The sequence below is a fragment of the Triplophysa rosa genome, linkage group LG20, assembly GCF_024868665.1.
Source record: "Triplophysa rosa linkage group LG20, Trosa_1v2, whole genome shotgun sequence".
Taxonomy (NCBI): domain Eukaryota; kingdom Metazoa; phylum Chordata; class Actinopteri; order Cypriniformes; family Nemacheilidae; genus Triplophysa; species Triplophysa rosa.
Window position 1 is genome coordinate 17,593,069 of NC_079909.1, and position 20,733 is coordinate 17,613,801.

At 38.9% G+C, this 20,733-nt stretch overlaps 1 protein-coding gene across 3 annotated transcripts; it reads left to right on the forward strand.

The window, feature by feature from the left end:
• The first annotated feature begins 938 nt into the window (after window positions 1-938).
• grm2b (glutamate receptor, metabotropic 2b) lies at window positions 939-20,733 on the forward strand. 3 transcript variants are annotated; one of them, XM_057361943.1, is made up of 6 exons: window positions 939-1,573; window positions 6,295-6,897; window positions 14,903-15,740; window positions 16,331-17,394; window positions 19,171-19,351; window positions 19,769-20,733. In XM_057361943.1, the coding sequence occupies exons 2-6, from the start codon at window positions 6,409-6,411 to the stop codon at window positions 19,840-19,842; spliced, it is 2,646 nt and encodes an 881-aa protein (XP_057217926.1). In that variant the 5' UTR covers window positions 939-1,573; window positions 6,295-6,408; the 3' UTR covers window positions 19,843-20,733. The 3 variants fall into 3 exon arrangements, with proteins under 3 accessions (XP_057217926.1, XP_057217927.1, XP_057217928.1); XM_057361944.1 differs by having other exon boundaries at window positions 939-1,558; XM_057361945.1 differs by having other exon boundaries at window positions 939-1,361.

The following is a 20,733-nucleotide window of genomic DNA, read 5'->3' on the forward strand; positions in this document are numbered from 1 at the left end:
GAGCGATCTGTTCTGTACTATTCATATCCTAAAACTTCAGGCTGTTTGTCGACTTCCTCTGGACCTTCCTCTCTGCCATTATGATACTTTTTGTTCAAGAGAAAATTGGTCCCTTTGTGTTAGAGGTGGTTTATTATATAATGCATCGCAAGTGTTTGTTGCCCTAATCACCAGCGTGAGCGGTTCTCTTCACCATCCTCTGAAAATATCCAGACTGCTGTGTGTGTGTTTGGTGTGGGAGTGTGTATGAAAGACAAGGCACGCTGTGTGCTCCCATCAGAAATGCCCATTCCATCGGTGACCAACCCCCCTCCCGATATGCCTTTAATTGGTGGAGAATCTCAGAGAACAAACATTGGAGGGCGCTTGAAGGGTCTTAACACAGCGCTCCAGAACTTCCACTATTTTATGCGCTAATGCAGTTTTGTACATGTATTTTAATGCTAGCCATCATTAATGGCTCATTGAAAATCCTTTTACAAGAATTGGGTTTAGACTCCACCCCATGAATCAAAGCAAGTGGGCAGTATTCACCATTTCCATTGTGATGCACTAAATGTGCAATTAAGCTTTTGTGTTTGATACAGGATTGTATGTTTTATATAGGATTGTAAAGGTTACACAAATTTGATATGTGACATTTTTTTATAAATGGCGCACACGTTTAAAAACCAAACATTTTATGAAAACACAATATTTTTGATAAATAAAGAAGATAAAACACAAAATCACAAACTGCATCAATGTATGCTTCTTTAAATATAAGAACCTGACTAACCCGGAGTAAATCATAACGTGTGACGAATGAAACAAAACTCATGTTAAAACCCATGGATAAAAATGACCCTGGGTCAACATGGATCAATGTAAAAGCCGTTGTTGTGACTCCACCTATCTTCATCTCCACAGAGAGAGAGAGAGAGAGAGAGAGAGAGAGAGAGAGAATGCACAGAGGCGCTTTTCCAGCAGACCCTCGCGCATGGATGAAGCTCGGACCCCGAACACAACTGAAAAAAGCAACAACCATTATTTAAAATTAAACGATCAAATTTGAACAGAAGGACCACAAATGGTTTCCGAGGTGCCACTTCTGTGCAGTGTTGCTCAATTAAAAAAACCCTAACTTTCAGTCAGAGAGAGTCGTGACCGCGAGATCCGTGGAGAATTAGTTAGAGTTTATTATGATGACAGGTGTTTGGAACCAACTGTCGGGCTCTTACCAAACCCCGAGACTGAGGAAGGACCGAACTCATCATTAAGTGGACTCATGAGGTCTGAAGGGGTCTGGAGGGTGTGTGCACGCGCAAGTTGCCATTAATGAGAACGCATCCATCACTTCAAACAGATTCCGTTGTGCACAGGTAAGCGCTTCCTCCTCCTCTTCTTCATCACATCAGGATCTTTGTTTGAGCACCAAGGACAGACCAAACCAAAGCCCTCAAACGCTTTTACACCTGTGGGGACATTACGCATGGGCGCTGATTTCCACCAACTGGTTTAAAGCAAAGTCAACTTTACATCCTTGAACGAGCTGCCCAATGTCTTGTATTTCTGCCAGGTAAACGCTTCACAGGTAAGATTTACAGCATGCATTGTTATTTACGTTCGCGACAAACACTTGTACCCGCGCGCCACGCTCGCGCGTTCTTTTGACGCACAAAACAGCAACTTCTAGCATAATTTGCACAGATATTGTGTAAACCACTACAGAAATTAAGTGTTGTTTATTATAACAAGGAAATAATTGATTACATGCAACAATAACCGAAACGAGTCAAAGAGCTGGAGAATTATCGCGCGAGCGCACGGATGCTTTGGCATTTCTTAAGCGCATGTGTCTTGTAATGGGGAACAACAAGACAGTCATGCACTTTTATGCAAGATGAGATGTTGCTGCTTTGTTGCTCAAAAATACACATGCACACAATAACATCTGAATAATAATGGGACACCTCATTGATCACGTTATTGCATCCCATATGTATAAATGCTTTTCTTTACTTTTTTGAAGTGCCAAGATTATTTCTTTGATAAACATAAACAGCATATTTAGTACTGAGACAAAACATGTAGCCTACTGTAGGCTATATTGCTTATATTTATTCTATATATTGTATTTGTTGTCTAAACCTATAGATTTGTCCAATATTTGACAGACTGTGCCCTGTCTGGACATAGCAAACTCCACAAATTGTAAATATGTCACATTTCTTCACACAGACATTAATACTGAACATACAATAAAAGGAAAAATTACACATTTTCTGTTGAATTTTCACAGTTTTTTAATATTACATCACTGTGTTCTGTGGATATTCAAAGTCCACACCCACCTCCAGCCAAAGAGACACAATGCTTCATGAATAATCATATTCATATGCACAATCATTGTTTTAACTCAGTCTGCTCTTTTCAACACCTTTCAAACCTCCCAATCCAGCCGTTTAAGTGCCATTTCGCTGTCCACTGAGTAGTCATGAGAACTTCTCAACGCTCTTGTTCTGTTCATTCGCTGACACTTTGAATCTGAATAGTGTAAAGCATCCATAGCAACCCATAGAGCGAAGCTGATTGGACGTGCCGAGATAAACATCTCATAGTTAATTTGCTCCATGTCTGTGAATGCCTCGTCCTTGGCAACTTTACCGAGCCATTCAACTGCTCTGGCTGTGACCCAGAAGTTATCAATGAAACCAAAGTGTTTTATGAAAAGGAAGCAGCGCTGGTTTAATTGTGTGCTGAAACAAACCTGTGCATGTGTATGATATATAGAGTGCAATGTTGATTACATTTATAGATGAATTGATGTTATTGGTATTATACGAGTATTAGACCGCTTTCCCAGTCATATTTAAAATTGATGGTGAGCCCAGATTGCTAAAATCCCATCTGGTCTCTCAGTATACATAAAAAATGCTGCCAAATAAAAAGGACCAAGAGAAGTAATTCTCCCGCAAGCTCGGTGTCTTTCCCTTGGTTAATTGGATATTTATCTGTGGATATTTAACGGTCGGAGCAGCCTAGGGTTCTTTGGTCTTGGTAAAACCATCTGATGCTAAAAAATCCATAATTATCAGGCTTTAACCTGGAAGAAAGGCTTCATTCTTCTGTCAGATGAGCGGTTATTTTATAGTTGTGTTATCAAGAAATGTAGATTCGAATGTATTGAAATGAACATTAAGCTCTCAAACTTTGTCAAAGTTGTCAGAAGTACTGAACTGTGAACGGCTTTTAAAAAAGACAAATAAATGGAGAACAGTTTGACCAGAGGTTAAATAAATACTCTACAACAGTGGTTCTCAAACTTTTTCGTTGTAAGGCCCCCTTTGTGTTAAGTGCATCGCTTTGCGGCCCCCCATATAAAGACGTATAATCTTAAACTTAGAATTTTTATTAAACCAAAAACATTCAGTTATACAGTGCTGGAACCTCAATTCTTTTGGTTGGTGGTGTCATTTTTCTGATGTTTGATTGCATAAAATCTATGATAAATTTCTATATTTCATAAAATGCCACAAAATCTGTGGCCCCCCTGGATCCAACTTTGGGCCCCCCAGGGGGCCACGGCCCCCAGTTTGAGAACCACTGCTCTACAAAGACGTTTGGTTTCACAGTATAAGTACCTTTAACATTTGCGATGAACTGAAGTCTCCGATACGATGTTTTACCAGTTAATGTTCACTGATTTTTGACGCTGTGTCCACCGAACAACCTTGGTTGAGTGCCCAGTATTGAGAGCTGCTCCATAACTCTTCAGTTAACAGCTTTTTCCTACCAAGGAATCCCTCAAATTACTTTTTGACACAACCAGAATGTATTTTAACTTTTAACTTGTGTGCGTGTTTGTAATTCAAGATGTTAGAACTCTTTTTCTCAAATCTAATGTTCATACCCGGACAGTTCATTATTGTGATGGTCCATTAGCTCGACTCGCTTCTGATGACCAGTGAACATTGGACTCCCATTGCTTCCATTGTTCTGGTGGAAAGGAAAAAGCCATGATCACGTTTTAATGTTATTTAAATGTATAGCGTGGTCAGCGGCTCCTGCTGCTTTTGCTGAAATCACAATTTGAGATTAGACTGAGATTTTACTCTTATGAGACTTGCAAAATGTTTGTTGATGCAATAACAAAACAACATTTGTGTGAATCACATAAATGTTCAATTCTCACTGATCTTGAACAGCCAAATAATCAGAGCTATTTGTTTTCAGCTCTATAATCTTACTTTATGTCAACTCATTTATATCTGTTTTAGCAGAATCAATGTATGAGATAAATTTGATCATTTTTTTAATGACAATATTTACTTATCTTATTACCTTTGTAAGGCACACTTTATTGTCATTTTCATGAAGTCTAGACTATAGCAAACATTAATTTTGTCATTTTGTTGTAATCCCCTAAATCGTATAATCCCTGTATGATAGCAGATCTCATATTAATTGGAACGCATGTACACCTTTATCGCATCGCCTTGCCACCCCATACCACCCACTTTTTCTTGTTTCCATGGTAACAGAAGTTAAGGGAGAGAACCCTAATAAACGTGAAGATGTTGCTTCATTACGCCAGGAGCGGGGATACAGGAGGGGAAACACAAGGAATTTAAGTGCTTTATCTAAAATTAAATCTCAAATGACATTTTTTAAAAGTTATAGGTGAATTTAGCCAGAAGCCAGAGGCTTATGTCTGTACCTGTCTCGGGGAAAATTTCCCTCGCATTCAAATGAACATATTCATCACCATATCTAAAGCAATAAAATGGTACAGTATTAACATTTTACAGTAAACCATACCATTCATGACTCTTGTGTTTTGGTATTACAAGCGAAACTTTAGTTAAAGTGCTATGTGGGAAGGGCAAAATGACTAGAGACACTGTACCAAACAGTTCTTAAAACAAGCAGCACTATTGCTCATAGGATTTATAATATAATCATCCGGAATATCCAAGATTGGGTTCTCTTGACTGGGACCAGTAAGCAAGAACTCCTGAAAACCACTCAAGAGCTCCTAACAATTGCATATAGCAACACCCTAGAATTGTGACAATGAACTTTCTTTAGAAATGGATAAAAAGATGTTTAATGCCAACACCCCTTTTTCAATACTGAACAACTTGAGAGTTTGGAAATTCAAATTGGTAAATAAGATATAAACAAGTAAACAAGATATAAAAGTTAAAGCAAAACATAAATAAATTCGTAAAAAAAGAGATTCTCAGTTAGTAGTCTCAGATGTTTCTCCCTAAAATGCTTAGAGTGGCCATTAAAAATAGACGAATAAAAAATTAATTAACAATGTTAAATGAAAAATAAGAAAAATATGCAAGTATGAAATAATAAGGATAATGGAGTAAATAAGAATTGTAGATGTAAAATAATATGTATATAATAATAATAATAATATAATTTGATGAGAAATGTTCGAGTTCATACTGACATTTTGAATAATATTGTCTTTAATTGCAGACTTGGCAAATCTGAAGTTGTGACGTTGTTGGGATCTCTTCTGAAACTCTAATGGAGACATTAGTGAGATGTCTACTGAAAAAAAAGTTAAACAAATAAGTTACCTGGTTGCCTTACAATTTTGAGTTAATTCAACAAAAAAATATTAGTCGACTCAATGAGAAATTCATTCAATAGTTTTTACGTTGAATTAACTTAAAATTTGAATGCAACCATTTTTAAGTTGAACCAACAAAAAAATAATAATAATAATTTTTTATGGTCTTTCTCAGGAGACTTAAGCAAACATTTCCATTCGCTCTCCAATTAATCCTATTGATATCTAGGAGAAATAATTTAGACATTAAAGATATCCCAGCATCCGTGTTTTTATAAGAGTTCTTTAAACAAATATATCATAGTGTGAAGAATGTAAAAAAATCTGCAGACATACATAACAGTCTCCCCATAAATATGACCGTGTAAAGGATGTGATGTGATGGAGAGTAATAAATGAAGATGAAAGCTTTACAAGTCTGTACGTGATATATAGTTGAGAAGGACCACTCTATCAGCTGATATTATTCATCGCTTCATCTTTTTCATCCTCTTCCCTCAGGTTGTAATTTTTCATAAGCAAAGGATGATATCCATCCCCTTTGACACCCTGAGAATATTAGGCCGTCGGGGAAGGCATTGATGAATATGAATTAATAAAGGCTAGAAAACTCTCCGCTTGAATTGCTATTTCCCTACCCACCTGAACTGAATTTTCAAATGTTTTCTTTTTTCATGCTGAGCTACAAAAATCAATGAGCCAATTCATATCTGTTCTTTCAGGTGAAGAGAAGATACCGAGATGTGTCCACAAACTATGGCAGAACTAGTAAATATCTCAAACGAGTAAACGCCACGGGGTAGTTAAAGAATTCTTCGCCTCTCGTAAACCCTGACATGGCCGGGATTATGGCAGGGTCTCTCGTCCAGGCCTCATGGTTTTTTTTCCTCGTAATTCCCCTGGCCCAACCGAGCCCCAGGTACGCCCCAGCCCTGTCCGTTTCCAAGAGAGAGATCATCATGGATGGAGACCTGGTGATCGGAGGGCTGTTTCCAGTGCACGAGAAGGGCGAGGGGACGGAAGACTGCGGTAAGATAAACGAAGAGCGTGGGATCCAAAGGCTGGAGGCCATGTTGTTTGCGTTGGATGAAATTAACCAAGACAACCGCATTTTGCCTGGTTTGAAGCTGGGAGCGCATATACTGGACACCTGCTCGAAGGACACGTACGCACTCGAGCAATCCCTTGAGTTTGTGAGGGCCTCTCTCACTAAAGTGCATCAGCCGGGGTTCATCTGTCCCGACGGGTCCAACCCTGTGCCGGATGAAGTGCCTCTGGCCATCTCTGGAGTGATCGGAGGATCGTATAGTGATGTCTCGATACAGGTAAGGTCGACTTATTTATGCACATATTTAAGTACACTGAATGCTTTTCCACAAAAGAAAATTAAAGATTTGTTCAGAAGAACATCTTACCACAAAACTGGTTATACTGGTCAAACTGGTGCAGGGGGCCAATGTTGTTTGGTTTATGTTCTGCAGAAGAAAGAAAAGAAAGTCATGTTTCAAATGACATCAGGGTGAGTAAATGATGAAATCATTTTTATGGAAACTATCCTAATTTGAAGCAGCATAAACCAGCTAAAAAAGCAAACCACCACAGGTTGATTTGAGATGTTCTTCTTCCAGCAAGAATACAAAGTCAATCCTTTCTATTTGGTTTTAGCTTCAAGCCAAAACTTCACTACTAAAAATATTGTTTGTTCTTCCTTAGATGATTATTTGCTTTCTTATAGTCATGGAAATGAACAGCCAACACCTAAAAGTATAGAAAAACCACCTGAATTTTAAATATGAAGAGTTTGTTTTCAAAATGAGATAACAATGTTAAAAAAAATCATGTTTTTTATTATGTTATCATGTTTTTAATGTGTTTTATTGTGTTCGTTTTTTTTTAGTTATTATTGCTTAAATCAAAACAAGCCGACTGCATTTTGATTGATATTAATTTGAATGCACAATAAAAACATTTAGTTATCTCATTCTGGAACCAAACTCTTCATATGATCACAGGTTTCACAGTGGCCTTTAAATGGAATTCACACCATAATGTTTCAAAGGCACACGTTTCACATGATCACTTGTGTTTTTGCACGTGTGGCTTTCCTGTAAGGGAAAATGTGTAACACAGCATCACTTCAGAATACAACAAGAATACAACAACAAAAAACATATATCTTTAAGATTTCATTATTTGTAAATAAAATCGAATCTGGAATCTACATCTTGCGAAGTGATCTATATGCATCCGCCCATAGTGCTGTCAACACAAGAGTTTCCTCCACACAGAAAACCATGACCTGAGTCTACTGCTTGTTCATTTTGGTCGTGTGCCTCCAGGCCGTCGTTACAGTGAGATGACTGAGTGTTAATTGCTCTCACTCACACTTCAGATGGCAGGAATCCTGCTTTAATTGTGCTGTGCTGGAATTTTGTGCGCTAACCATCATACAAACGCTGGAGACAGATGGTTGAGATCGAAATGTGACATGAAGTATAAACCTAATTTTAGCATTAGTAAGATAGATGACAAATATTGTTGTGAGCATGTGTTCAGCGTTCTTGATGGGTGCGTGTCATGGGAAGCATGCAGGGAGGTATTGGATGGTGTAGTGAAAAAACCTTCTCAGTTCTCACGTTTGTACATATAGGCCTACCCACAGTAGAGGCCAAAAGGTGAGGTTTTATTTGGTATATTTGCACAATATTTGTTTTTAATGCCCCCTCAGATTGAACTTAACAATAAAATTCTTAATTATTACTGTATGGTACAAAATGGACAAAATTTAATAAATGAACAAAATTATTAAGCACATTAGGTTTTATGGGCTTTATTCTTCTATGCAAAAAAATGTGAATGCAATACTGAATTCTCTGGTGTAAAGCAGATTTTACTAAAACGTATAAATAAGATTGTGCTAATTTTGTGTGGTAAACTTATAAAGTTTGTGCGGAATAGCTGGAGCAGCACCGCTCTGAATAAATTCCAGAAAAACAACGGTTTGTTTAGTGTTTTAATTACGCTTCATAATGTACCAGGAAACTATTATGCATACAATATGTCATGCTGTTTATGACCTGCAGAGCCATGCAAAAGCTTTTGGAGATCAAAGCGGCTATTTCATGACCCTTCCCACCGTGCTGGTCATTACAGCTTCAATGAGGCCTATACCAGAGCCCATGCCACCTGTCCAGCATTCGGGTAAAAGAGCTCGGAAAACGTCTCCAGGCAGCCTGGACATCATTTAGGCCAGCGGTGAATGCGAGAGATGCTTTTGGCAGAAACCCGGAACAAGCATGACACGACCAAACATGAATATAAAAGAGGCAGCACATTTCCTCCGTTTTTTTCACACCTGTTTTTCACCCATTGCCATCTGGATTGGGAGACGCAATCAGGCCTGACATATTACCATTAGCTTGGCTTGATGGCGTAAAGCTTAATGTGTGTGTGGGTACCGGTAGCGGGAGGCAGAGCTATATCCAGTGCCGGAGTGGGCGGTGGTGATGAGATTGGCAGGCTATCCCGCTCATTCTGTGAGTGACGGGTCTCCGGATAGGGAATAAAGAAAATCGCCATGACTTCGTTCACATAATGCACGTCGATCCGGAAAGCTTCGTTATGTCAGGGTTACGTTCACATTCATGATGCATAAAAAAACGTTTTGAAAAACGTGGCCTGTATTACGACACGTTTTGATATTAGCGATGAATGTGCCATCTGAACGGATTGTTTGCTATGCTAATTAAAGAGACTTTGGAGAGTTTGGCACGTATCGAGTTATGCTTCTGTTAATGCCAACCAATCAATAACCACCGTGTTTCTTTCATCTCTGTCAAATTTTCTCTCCCCCACAAGGTGACGGAATATATTATCATATTTTCCAGCACAAAACAATGTGTGAGCACAGAATTATAAATAATAATGATGTGCATGATAGGTGACAAAAATTGTTGTCTCCGATCATTTCGTATCGTTTTTCATATCATATCTATTGACAGAAATACAATATGATATCCATAACTATGTCTTCAGAGGTGTATAAAGACCTTACATAATGAAGCGTTGTGTTTTTATTACGTTAGAATGAGTTATTTCTATCTACACACACCGCGGGTCGCCTTGCACGGAATTGGTCATGTTGTTTCTACAGTAGCCCTAAACGGACAAACTGCGCGCGTTTCGTAAATAAGTATCTCCTTCGGCAAAGAAGCGCAAACGTTAGTTCTGTGTCAGCCACCGTATAGTGCTTCAAAAGGGAGGGGGAGGAGTGGAGTGAGCCCTTGGTTGCAATTCACAATCTCACCACTAGATGCCGCTAAATTTCATAAACTGGACATTTTAGGTGAAAAGTTAGCCTGTATGCACTGTAGTAATATCCAAACATAGTGTTTTCAGTGTGTGTGTGTGTGTGTGCGTGTGTTAAGGTCACTCATATGAGGCTCCGCTGTGCTCGGAGACAGATGATGTTAATAGGCTGTAACCACATGTGGTCCTGGCATGCCAAAACAACAGTATCAGTGGATGAGAACAGACACGGAAATGCTTTTAATTTATGCCAAATTACTGCCAAAATCATTTGCAATTCTGCATCATTAAGTAGAATTACAATTTTATTGTAATTAGTACTCACTGAACGAAATAATCGCAAACTGCAGATCACTATGTATCCGTTTGTCTGTCTCTCATCGGTCTGTCTGTCTACCTTTGCTTTTGTCATTTATTTCTTTATTAACTTGCAATTCCGGCCATTACTGTATAGTAAAGACACTGCTTGGCTCTTTAGCACTTGCTGAAGTGTCCTGGGAAAAGCAGATAGAGTCTTTATGTGAAGAGGATGGTGGGAAAGGCTTAGAAAGAGGTTGGGCAGCTACAAAGCATCACTTGACCCGGTTTGGACAGACTCGCACAACTCTTCATTCATCCAAATCTAGTTTGTTTTTGAACGGTGTTTTATGTCAAAGGGATAGGATAACCTAAAACGAAAATTCTGTCATGAATTACTCATCCTCAAGTTGTTCAAAACCTGTATTAATTCCTTCATTTGGTTAAACACAAAGAAAGATATTTGGATGTTAGCAACTGAGATTTCTGGGGCACCATTGACTAGCACAGTAGAAAAAAATATTGTAATGTATATATTTTTCCGTTAAACACAAAATTAGATACTTTGAAGAATTTAGGAAAACAAACGGGGCACCTTTGATTACCATTTTATTCTACTAAGGTAGTCAATGGTGCCCCAGAAATCTCAGTTGCTAACATTTTTCTAAGTATCTTTGTGTTTAACAGAGCAAAGAAATGTACACGGGTTTGAAACAACTAGAGAGTGAGCAATTCATGATAGATGAATTGTCCCGTTAATAAATAAATATAGAAATGTTAAAAGATTGAATCATCCTTCACTTCAAATGAAGAATTACATCAGGAAACACCAAATTCTGAACCTGATGTTTACATTTTATGAAGGAAGGGGCACTTGCTTATGCATAAATCATATTTCCAGGGTGTTGTGATGCTGTTGCTATGGGGTTGCTAGGGTACATTTCTAGGTAGTTGCTAAGATGTCATCTTTGGATGTGGTTTGGTTTCGGGAGTTTTGCTCTGCTAGTCAATAAATAAATCATTCCATGTCCTATTGCTCCTTAACAGGCTGAATGATTTGAGCTATCATTCATAGCACAGACATGCAGTATGAGTTACACACAGATGTTTAATCCATTTCTAAATCTGAATTCAACTTAATCTAAGATGGTTCATTTTACTGCCAATTAAAACAGCAAATCCACCCCAGCTGCTTACCTCTCCGGATAAGAAATTCGGTGAGGATTGCATCTCTGCGTTCCGCCGTCTGAGTCCTGCACTGTAATGCAGTGATACACACACTCAGCTGAGGTGATCCCTGTCAAACGCTTCAGCAGTATTCTGACACACTCTGCCTCCTGTTGCCCGTGCCATCTACAGAAATGAATGCGTTGACAGGCAACTGGAATATCAACATCTGCTTAAGAGCTGTGAGAGGCAGCGGACAAAGATGCCCGAGATGTTATTAACCGCATCACATTCTACAGCTCATAGATATTAAAGGTTGTAAAAAAGTAAAAAAATAAAAAGTCTGTCATCATTTACACATCCTCATGTCATTTCAAACCTGTATGACTTTCTGTGTTCTGCAGAAAACAAAAGAAGATATTTTGAAGAACGTCGGTAACCAAACAACACTGGTCCTCATTGACTTCCATATGGACACAAAACCACAGGGACATTTCTCAAAACATCTTCTTTTGTGTTTTCCAGACATTTAGTTCATGCAAAGGAATTTCTTCCCTTACGTTTGATTAATTTATGATTCTTGCGCCTCACCTCAGAATTATCCAGTACAGATCATTCAATAGTAGTATAGTTTGAGGAATTACAAATGATTCTTTTTCAGATGCTCTATTCGCTGGTTTTCTCACTTTAATTTGCAGTTTTGTCTCCACAGCATCTCACATTTTGTGAGGTATGATTCTGTACTGTGACACTGTTGAGAATTGCTCTCGTCTAAATGAATCAGATTGACTTATTTTCACCTCTACTGCCCCTCAGGCTTGAATTCACTGAGCTCTTTACACGTGTCTGTCAAAACCTGACATGTGACTACACCGCCCGCGATCTCTGTCTGTCAGCTCAGAGATAAAACCAACCACTTTAGCCAAGTAATTTTTAGTAAAGCAGTTGATTGATCATTTTTAATCAACTAACTGGGATTATGACCCAAGAAAGTCATTTGACCTGTGTCTTTTATCCAAACGACAGGTAAAAATGTAACCAAATAAAAGTGTTTATGTTATCATAAATATGAACTATATGTATGTTATGCACTGCTGTTACGTGTATCTGATTATTTATTGTGCTTTTGCGATACATATGGCAGACGTCCAAAGTAACATGGCATAGAAAATTGTTTCAGCAATTAGATTAAATGTCAAATTTGTTCTTTTAAATGTCTGGGTAAAAAACACTGAACAAAATATATTTAATTTTTAAGCAACACCAAATATTTGGAACAGTAGTAAACATGTATAGTATGTCAGGTTAAGTCAGTGGTTCCCAAACTTTTTAAAAGCGTTGAATTCCTTTCTAGTATTTTTTACATGCATTTCTAGTAATTAAACTTACATGCATACATAAATATAAATAAATTAAATGCAGATACGCAAACAACAAATTAAGCATAAACAAAAAACAGCACAGAACCTGATGGATTCCAGCACTTTCTGTCTTTATTGAGACTTTTCAACCTGCAATATAGCTTGGAACCAGTATTCGGCCCATGCCTATATGCTACGAACATTAACTTTATAGCTCTATACTGTATGTTAACAATTGTTTCATTTGTCTATTCCCATAAGAATGAAAAATCACAGCTAACATCACTTTAATATTTCAGCTGTTTCTCTTAGACAGCAATGTCATTACATGGAAAGCAAATAGAAACTTTTTCTTAAATATATACTGTGTATATATATATATTTTTTTTTTTTTACATAAAATTATACATAATTCTCCATCTGTGTTTCAGAGATCTCAATAATGTCTCAAACTAAGCTCAGATTTGCCAGTTTGTCCAGTTTCAATATGGACTAAAAACTTTACTTTATTAGAAAGATTTATTAGAAGATTACTTTATTAATACAACATACATTTATTTCATTGCTTTATACTCTTAATGTATTTCAACAGTTGTCTTATTTCTATACTTTCCTATTTTTCCAAAGCAATTTCACGGGAAAATCTGAGAAATACACTTATGAGCAATAAAATGCAATAAAGCAATGAAGTCCCCCGAGTACTAAACGAAACAGTTGCATAAATAAATCCTTTGGGCATATTGTTTGTGGGGTTCCTCAAGTTAGAAATGTATGTTCACATGTGAGGTTCTAAATGTATAGGTGTGGATTTATATTGAAAGTTGAATGAAATGTAAATAGCTGATAATAACTGTGCTTAAGGCTTATTTATTCATCTGAACCACCTACTTGCGTTGGTGTAAATTCAGACACGAATTCCAGTCATTACCCAGAAGTCCCTGGGGACCTGCTATCATTATAATTTGCAGTGCAGGAAACTTCTTAGACTTTCATCACCAGAATTCAGCCAGAACCTGCAGGAACAAATAAACGTGGACAAGAGAAAATCATTTCTATTGTTGTTAAAATAGATGATTCAACAACAATACAACAATTTTACAACTTGTGCAAAGCTATGATATAATAACATCATCTTTGCAATGACAGCTTCTATATGACTTAATGAGTCTATGACTTTAAACAAGATTATCGGTTTTATCTCTGTTTATAGCTGAAAAATGAGTCAATTTTCTCTCAACTACCGTTAAAGCAAAAATGATAAATGTCATTCAGATTTTCATGTCATACCCTGAGGAAAATGTGCACCGTACCTAACATTGTTATTGCGTCTATCACTGTGTTATCTTGTGTGATCAGAATTGAGTCTGTCTGGAGCCAGTGTAACTATAGCCTGAAACCATAGGATCAGAGAAAGATGAGGACGACAGGATAAAAGAATGTGAAGTTTTACTAGGTTTGGAAAGGGCATCTCTGGGTTACTGAGGTTCTTCCATTTATGGTTTGAACTTGTTAGTTGTTTCAGTGATCTTGAAGATGTTGCCAGTCTGAAAGACCTCAAATTGTTCTGTCTTTTCATGATGTTGGGCATATCGTCTGTTTTTTATACAAAAGTATCACCTGGTTATTGCAGTTATGTCATAAAATTGACTGTTTAAAAATCTATACTGATATTTTATACTGACACAAGCAAAATATAAAATATAGCTGCAAGCAGTGATGACGGGCCTTCCTGCTTCCCTTTTTGCCATAAACTGTATTAACATGGCAACATCATTCCAGATTTAAACTTTGTTTTTGCAATTTAGCATCTTCCCCTTTCCCTCATTTAAGCTGTTGTCTATGCTAAACAAACTATTGTGTGTGCCAAATTTTATGACATTCTAAAAATACCAAGAGCCTGATATATACAGTATATACTGTGTATATACTGTATATATATACTGTATATATAGTATTGCAGTTTGATGCATTACCATGGCAATACTATTTAAAATATCACAAAATCTTTAACAGTTTTATATCAGCTATAATATAATTTATATCAGCTTTATCTTGATTAGAAATCGGAGATTTAAGAAAAGTTCATATTAATTTAATCTCAATGCTGTCAAAATGCAACAACTGATCTCTATTATGTGTGATGCTATTTCACAAAAGTGTTTCTGCTTAATCATCCATTATTTCTTTCTGTGTGCAGGTGGCAAACCTCCTCAGACTCTTCCAGATACCGCAGATAAGTTACGCCTCCACCAGTGCCAAACTCAGCGACAAATCCCGTTACGATTATTTCACCCGAACCGTCCCGCCGGACTTCTATCAGGCCAAAGCTATGGCTGAGATCCTGCGCTATTTCAACTGGACCTATGTTTCCACTGTAGCCTCAGAGGGCGACTACGGCGAGACGGGCATCGATGCCTTCCAACAGGAGGCCCGTGTGCGCCAAATATGCATCGCAACTTCTGTAAAAGTCAGTCGCTCGGTGAACCGAGGGAACTATGAAAACGTCATCCGCTCACTTCAGCAAAAAGCCAACGCCAAAGTGGTGATCCTGTTCACTAAAAGCGAAGATGCCAGGGAACTGCTTGCCGCCGCAGCCAGAATGAACGCCACATTCATTTGGGTGGCCAGCGACGGTTGGGGGGCGCAGGAGAGCGTCGTCCACGGCAGCGAGAAAGCAGCCAACGGGGCTTTTACCATTGAGCTGGCCTCATACTCCATCAGAGAGTTTGAGGACTATTTCACAAAGCTCACACCTGAAGTCAATACAAGGAACCCTTGGTTCAGGGAATTCTGGGAGCACAGGTTCGGCTGTCGTATACATGAACACGGCTGCGCCACTAACAGTCTAAGGAACGGGTCATTTAAGCCGGAATCAAAGATTATGTTTGTGGTGAATGCTGTCTACGCTATGGCCTACGCCCTGCACAATATGCGGCAAGCTGTATGCCCCAACAACACGAAGGTGTGCGATGCCATGAAGCCAGGCAATGGGAAGAGGTTCTACCGTGAGTTTATTCTCAAGACGAAATTTGATGGTGAGTACATCAGGCAACCATCTCAAATCTATCTATCTTAGAAATGAACATCTTACAATAGCAAATTTGCTTCCATCGTATGAAGCATAACTTTGATTGTCAGTGTAAATTTGAATTTAACCAATAATTTAAGTCTTCATGTGCTGAAACTACATTTATGAACGTGAAACATTCTTTTATCAAGTTAACAAAGAACTTCAACTGGTCTCCACCATAATCCAATCTCAGAGAAGTAATTCAGAGTTAGTCAGATTATGTTTTTTTCTATCATGTATTATAGATATAAATATTTCAGTAAACCCCCCAAAAATCTTTCATCATTTTTCTCAAACCTGTATGACTTTTCTTTCTGTGGAACACAAAAGAAGATATTTTGAAGAACATACAGTATGTAGCCAAAAAACATTGACCCCATTGACTTCTATTGTATGCACACAAAACCACATTTCTCAAAAATATTTATTTTGTGTTCCACAGTAGAAAGAGTCATATGGTTCAGTGATATGAGGGTGAATAAACGATGACAAAAATGGCAATTTTAGGCAAACTATCCCTTTAATCCTAATAATATCTTATTTTAAACATTTCAGCACCTTTTAGACCACCTGACACTGAGAACGTTGTACGGTTCACCTCATTAGGCGACAGTCTGGGTCGCTACAACATCTTTTACTACCGTCAAGAGGACAACAAGTATGTCTACAAGAAGGTAGGCTACTGGGCACAGAGCTTAGCGCTCAATACCAGTGTGGTGCAATGGGCTAGTGGTGCACTTCCTACGTCCCAGTGCAGCGACCCATGCCAACCCAACGAAGCTAAAAGCATGCAACCTGGAGACGTGTGCTGTTGGATTTGCATCCCATGCCAGCCTCACCAGTATCTCCTAGATGAATTTACCTGTATGGACTGTGGTTTCGGAGAGTGGCCCCTTGCAAACCTGACCGGCTGCCATGAGCTTCCAGAGGAGTACATTCACTGGTCGGACGCTTGGGCTGTGGGACCGGTCACCATCGCTTGTCTGGGAATGCTGTGCACACTTGCAGTAGCAGGCCTTTTCTTACGCAATAACGACACTCCCGTTGTGAAAGCCAGCGGTCGGGAACTCTCATACATCCTGCTGTTTGGCGTGCTCATGTGTTACGCCATGACCTTCATATACATCGCTAAACCCTCTGCGTTCGTGTGCACCCTACGGCGTCTTGGACTCGGCACGTCTTTTGCCATCTGCTACTCAGCTTTGCTAACCAAGACCAATAGGATCGCACGGATCTTCGGCGGGGCGCGGGACAGCGCCCGACGACCGCGGTTCATCAGTCCCGCCTCTCAGGTTGCGATCTGCGCCGCGCTGATCTCGGCCCAGCTGTTGGTTGCACTCATATGGCTCCTGGTAGAGGCACCTGGGGTGAGGAAAGAGGTGGGCCCGGATAGGAGAGATGTGGTCACTTTGAAATGTAACAGTCTGGACTCTAGCATGCTGGTGTCCCTTACCTACAACTGCATCCTCATCATACTCTGCACCTTCTACGCCTTCAAGACCAGGAAGTGTCCGGAGAACTTTAATGAGGCCAAGTTCATCGGCTTCACTATGTACACCACTTGCATCATCTGGCTGGCCTTTCAACCCATCTTCTACGTTACTGCAAGTGACTACAGAGTAAGTAGGATTAATAGTTTGGTTAATGCAAAAGTTCATTGATGCAGTTCATTCTCCGGCTATTATCAAATGTATAATGTAGTCTCAGCCAGCAGATAGCATGGCCACATTACAGACATTTTAAGACAACATAGTTCTATTGGTACATCCAAAAAAATGCTGGGTTTATTTTTAACGCAGCGTTGGGTCAAAAATGGACGAACCCAACTGTTAGGTTGTCCAATGCCGAGTTGTTTCAACACGTCGTTGGGTCAAATATAATATTTCTGGGTTAATTTAACTCAATGGCTGGGTTTGTCCCTTTTTGACCCAAGGGTGGGTTGAAAGCAACCAAATATTTTGAGAGTATATTGGTGGGAAAAGTGCAACGTTTCCATACTTCTGCACTTATCCAGTTAAACAAATTTGTTTATTACACATTAAGCTTGGAAATAACGTTTTGCATTTTTACTCACTCGCATGATGTTCAACAGGTTTTAAGACCTCCCGGCATCTTCGAAACACAAATAAAGATATTTTAGGTGAGATCCGAGAGATTTCCAGGCCTCTTCATAGACATCATGGTTATAGTTGTTGTCAAGGTCCAGAAAAGTACTAAAGACATCGTTAAATGTGACCATCTGCTCATAGTGGTTCAATTGAATTTTTTCCGAAATGACGACAATACTTTGTGTGCGAAAACAAACCAAAATAAACGACTTTGATCGATATAATTTCATTTGAGCCACTATGAGCGGATGGACCAGTTTAACGATGCCTTTAGTGCTTTTCTGGACCTTGACAACAACTATAACCATGATGTCTATGAGGTGGCCTGGAAATCTCTCGGATCTCACCTAAAATATCTTTATTTGTGTTCCGAAGACGCCATGAGGTCTTAAAACATGTTGAATGTCATGAGGGTGAGTTAAAAAAGAACCCAATTTTGATTTTGAGGTGAACTTTTCCTTTAAATGCAATCCTCTAGCTCTTATATCCAGACAAACTCATTTTGCCATTGCAAACATTGAGCAAAGTGACGAAACTGTCTGGTCAACACACAAACACTATGTGAGGGATGAAGGCTGCCTGTCGCATTTCATTGGGAGTCTGTCACCGCTGAGGGCAAGAGATGTCAGAGCTTTGTCAGTGACACGGTAAACACGGTCATCAAGAACGACCGCAGGCTAAGAGACAGGCCATTCCTGCACGAATACAGCAAACTATTTCAGACACACCACCACACTTCATCTAAAGACAACTGTACCCAGGTCAGTTTTGTCATCATTTACTCACCCTCAGATTGTTCCAACCTGTATAAATTTCTTTGTTCTGATGAACACAGAGAAAGATATTTGGAAGAATGTCAGTAACCAGTATCTCCTACAGCAGTAAATGGGGGATGAGATCTGTTTGGTTACTAAAGTTTTTCACAGGTTTGAAAGACCGGTTTGAAACAATCTGAGGGTGAGTAAATGATGAAAATGTTTTCATTTTTGGGTGAACTATCCCTTTAACCTTTGGAAGGAGGGGAGATGGGACAGTATCTGAACATCTGATGTGGAAAGTTATCAAATGATATAAACAATAAAATAAAACATTGATTCACAGTGCATACAATGCAATGTCCTCTAGGGGATATTTGCTTTTAATGACCCTACAGGTCAAGAAAATTTGAGAAAACACTTGTTTAGGGATCCAAACCTTCGTATGAACAACAGACTTAGAAGCGTATAGAAAGATATTTGTACCGTATGAGCTCACAGACTGAAATTTAAACGGATTTATCCTGTACAGGTACAGACCACCACCATGTGCATCTCCGTCAGTCTGAGCGGCTCTGTGGTGCTCGGTTGCCTTTTTGCCCCCAAGATCCACGTCATTCTTTTCCAGCCGCAGAAGAACGTGACGACTCTGAGGGCCAAAGACAACCGCTTCTCCACTGTGGCCACCGCACCCAGCTCCACCTACTCACAAGGTGACCAAATTCACATTCAAAGCTTGTGCTATATGTGAAGAACCACAGTAGGAGGGGGGATCTCGAGTCATTTATGCATATTCTTGTTAACCTCTTAAAAGGGATAGTTTATTTATACACAGTCATGTCATTCCAAACCTGTGACTTTCTTTCATCTGCAGAATACAAAAGAAGATATTTTGAATAATGTCGGTAACCCATTGATTTCCCATTGCACATTGTATGGACACAAGACCACTAGCCCATTCCTCAAAATATCTTCTTTTTGTGTTCCACGGAAGATTTATATACGGGTTTTGCACATCATGAGGGTAAAAAAAATGACAGAATTTTCATTTGGGGGTGAATTAGTCCTTTTATAAACGGACGTTAGTTTCTTTCATCCAGTCACGAACTAAAAATGATTGTTTTCCACAGCTTCAGCATCTACTATAGTGCCGACCGTGTGCAACGGAAGAGAAGTAGTGGACTCCACAACATCATCATTGTGAATACAGACACATGTTCCAGCAAGATGGGCCAATTTTACATCATTTCTTTAACTTATCCGAATCTTTACACACTAATGGAGTACAGCACACCTTCTGTTCACCCAATGCTGGTTCATCTCCTGATCTGGCTAAAAAATGAACTACGTGAACGCTTCTGCATCATTCATGAGGTTTCCCCAAACATGGTCCAAAACTCCTTCACAGAGCACGTTTCAGTATTTCAGTTACACAGTAAAGCTATCATTCACGATCCAATAAATGTCCATCTTAAAGAGCCAGTGTAAATGTGACAAACAACCATGCTATGCCACTCAAGTCCAGCAGATTTATGACACTCGATACAACCGAGTTTTGAACAAATGGCAATATGTACAAAGATATTAACCAGTGTAATGTTAACAGTAGATTTGAGTTCTCAGTCTATATAACAGAATTTCATTGGACTCTACAGAGCCGTCATCTGGAAAACACTTGCTATAAAAAATAACTCGTACAGTCTCGCATTACTGAGCAGGCATGCCGTACTGGTAGCAGTACATGCAACAGGACCAGTGAGCCGAAGTTTGACTTACGTACCCCAGGGTATGTGATTTTAGACACTGTATTCTCAGTGCATGGGAGACTGTAACAAATGATCTTGTTTTAGTTCAGTGGTAACATTGTAAGCTTTCATTCCGAGAAGAGTTGATTGTCTTTTTAGTGTTGTGAAAAAACGTCTCATGTTTGGAATAGTTTAGATGTCACTGCAAGACGGAAAGTAACTATATTCTCTATTTCCCTTTTTAACAATAAATTCTTAGTGATATTACGAATGTTTTAATGTGAACTTTGGTGAAGCAGTCAGTGTTACTATTGTAATATATGTAAATAAATTATTTTGTAAAAATAAAA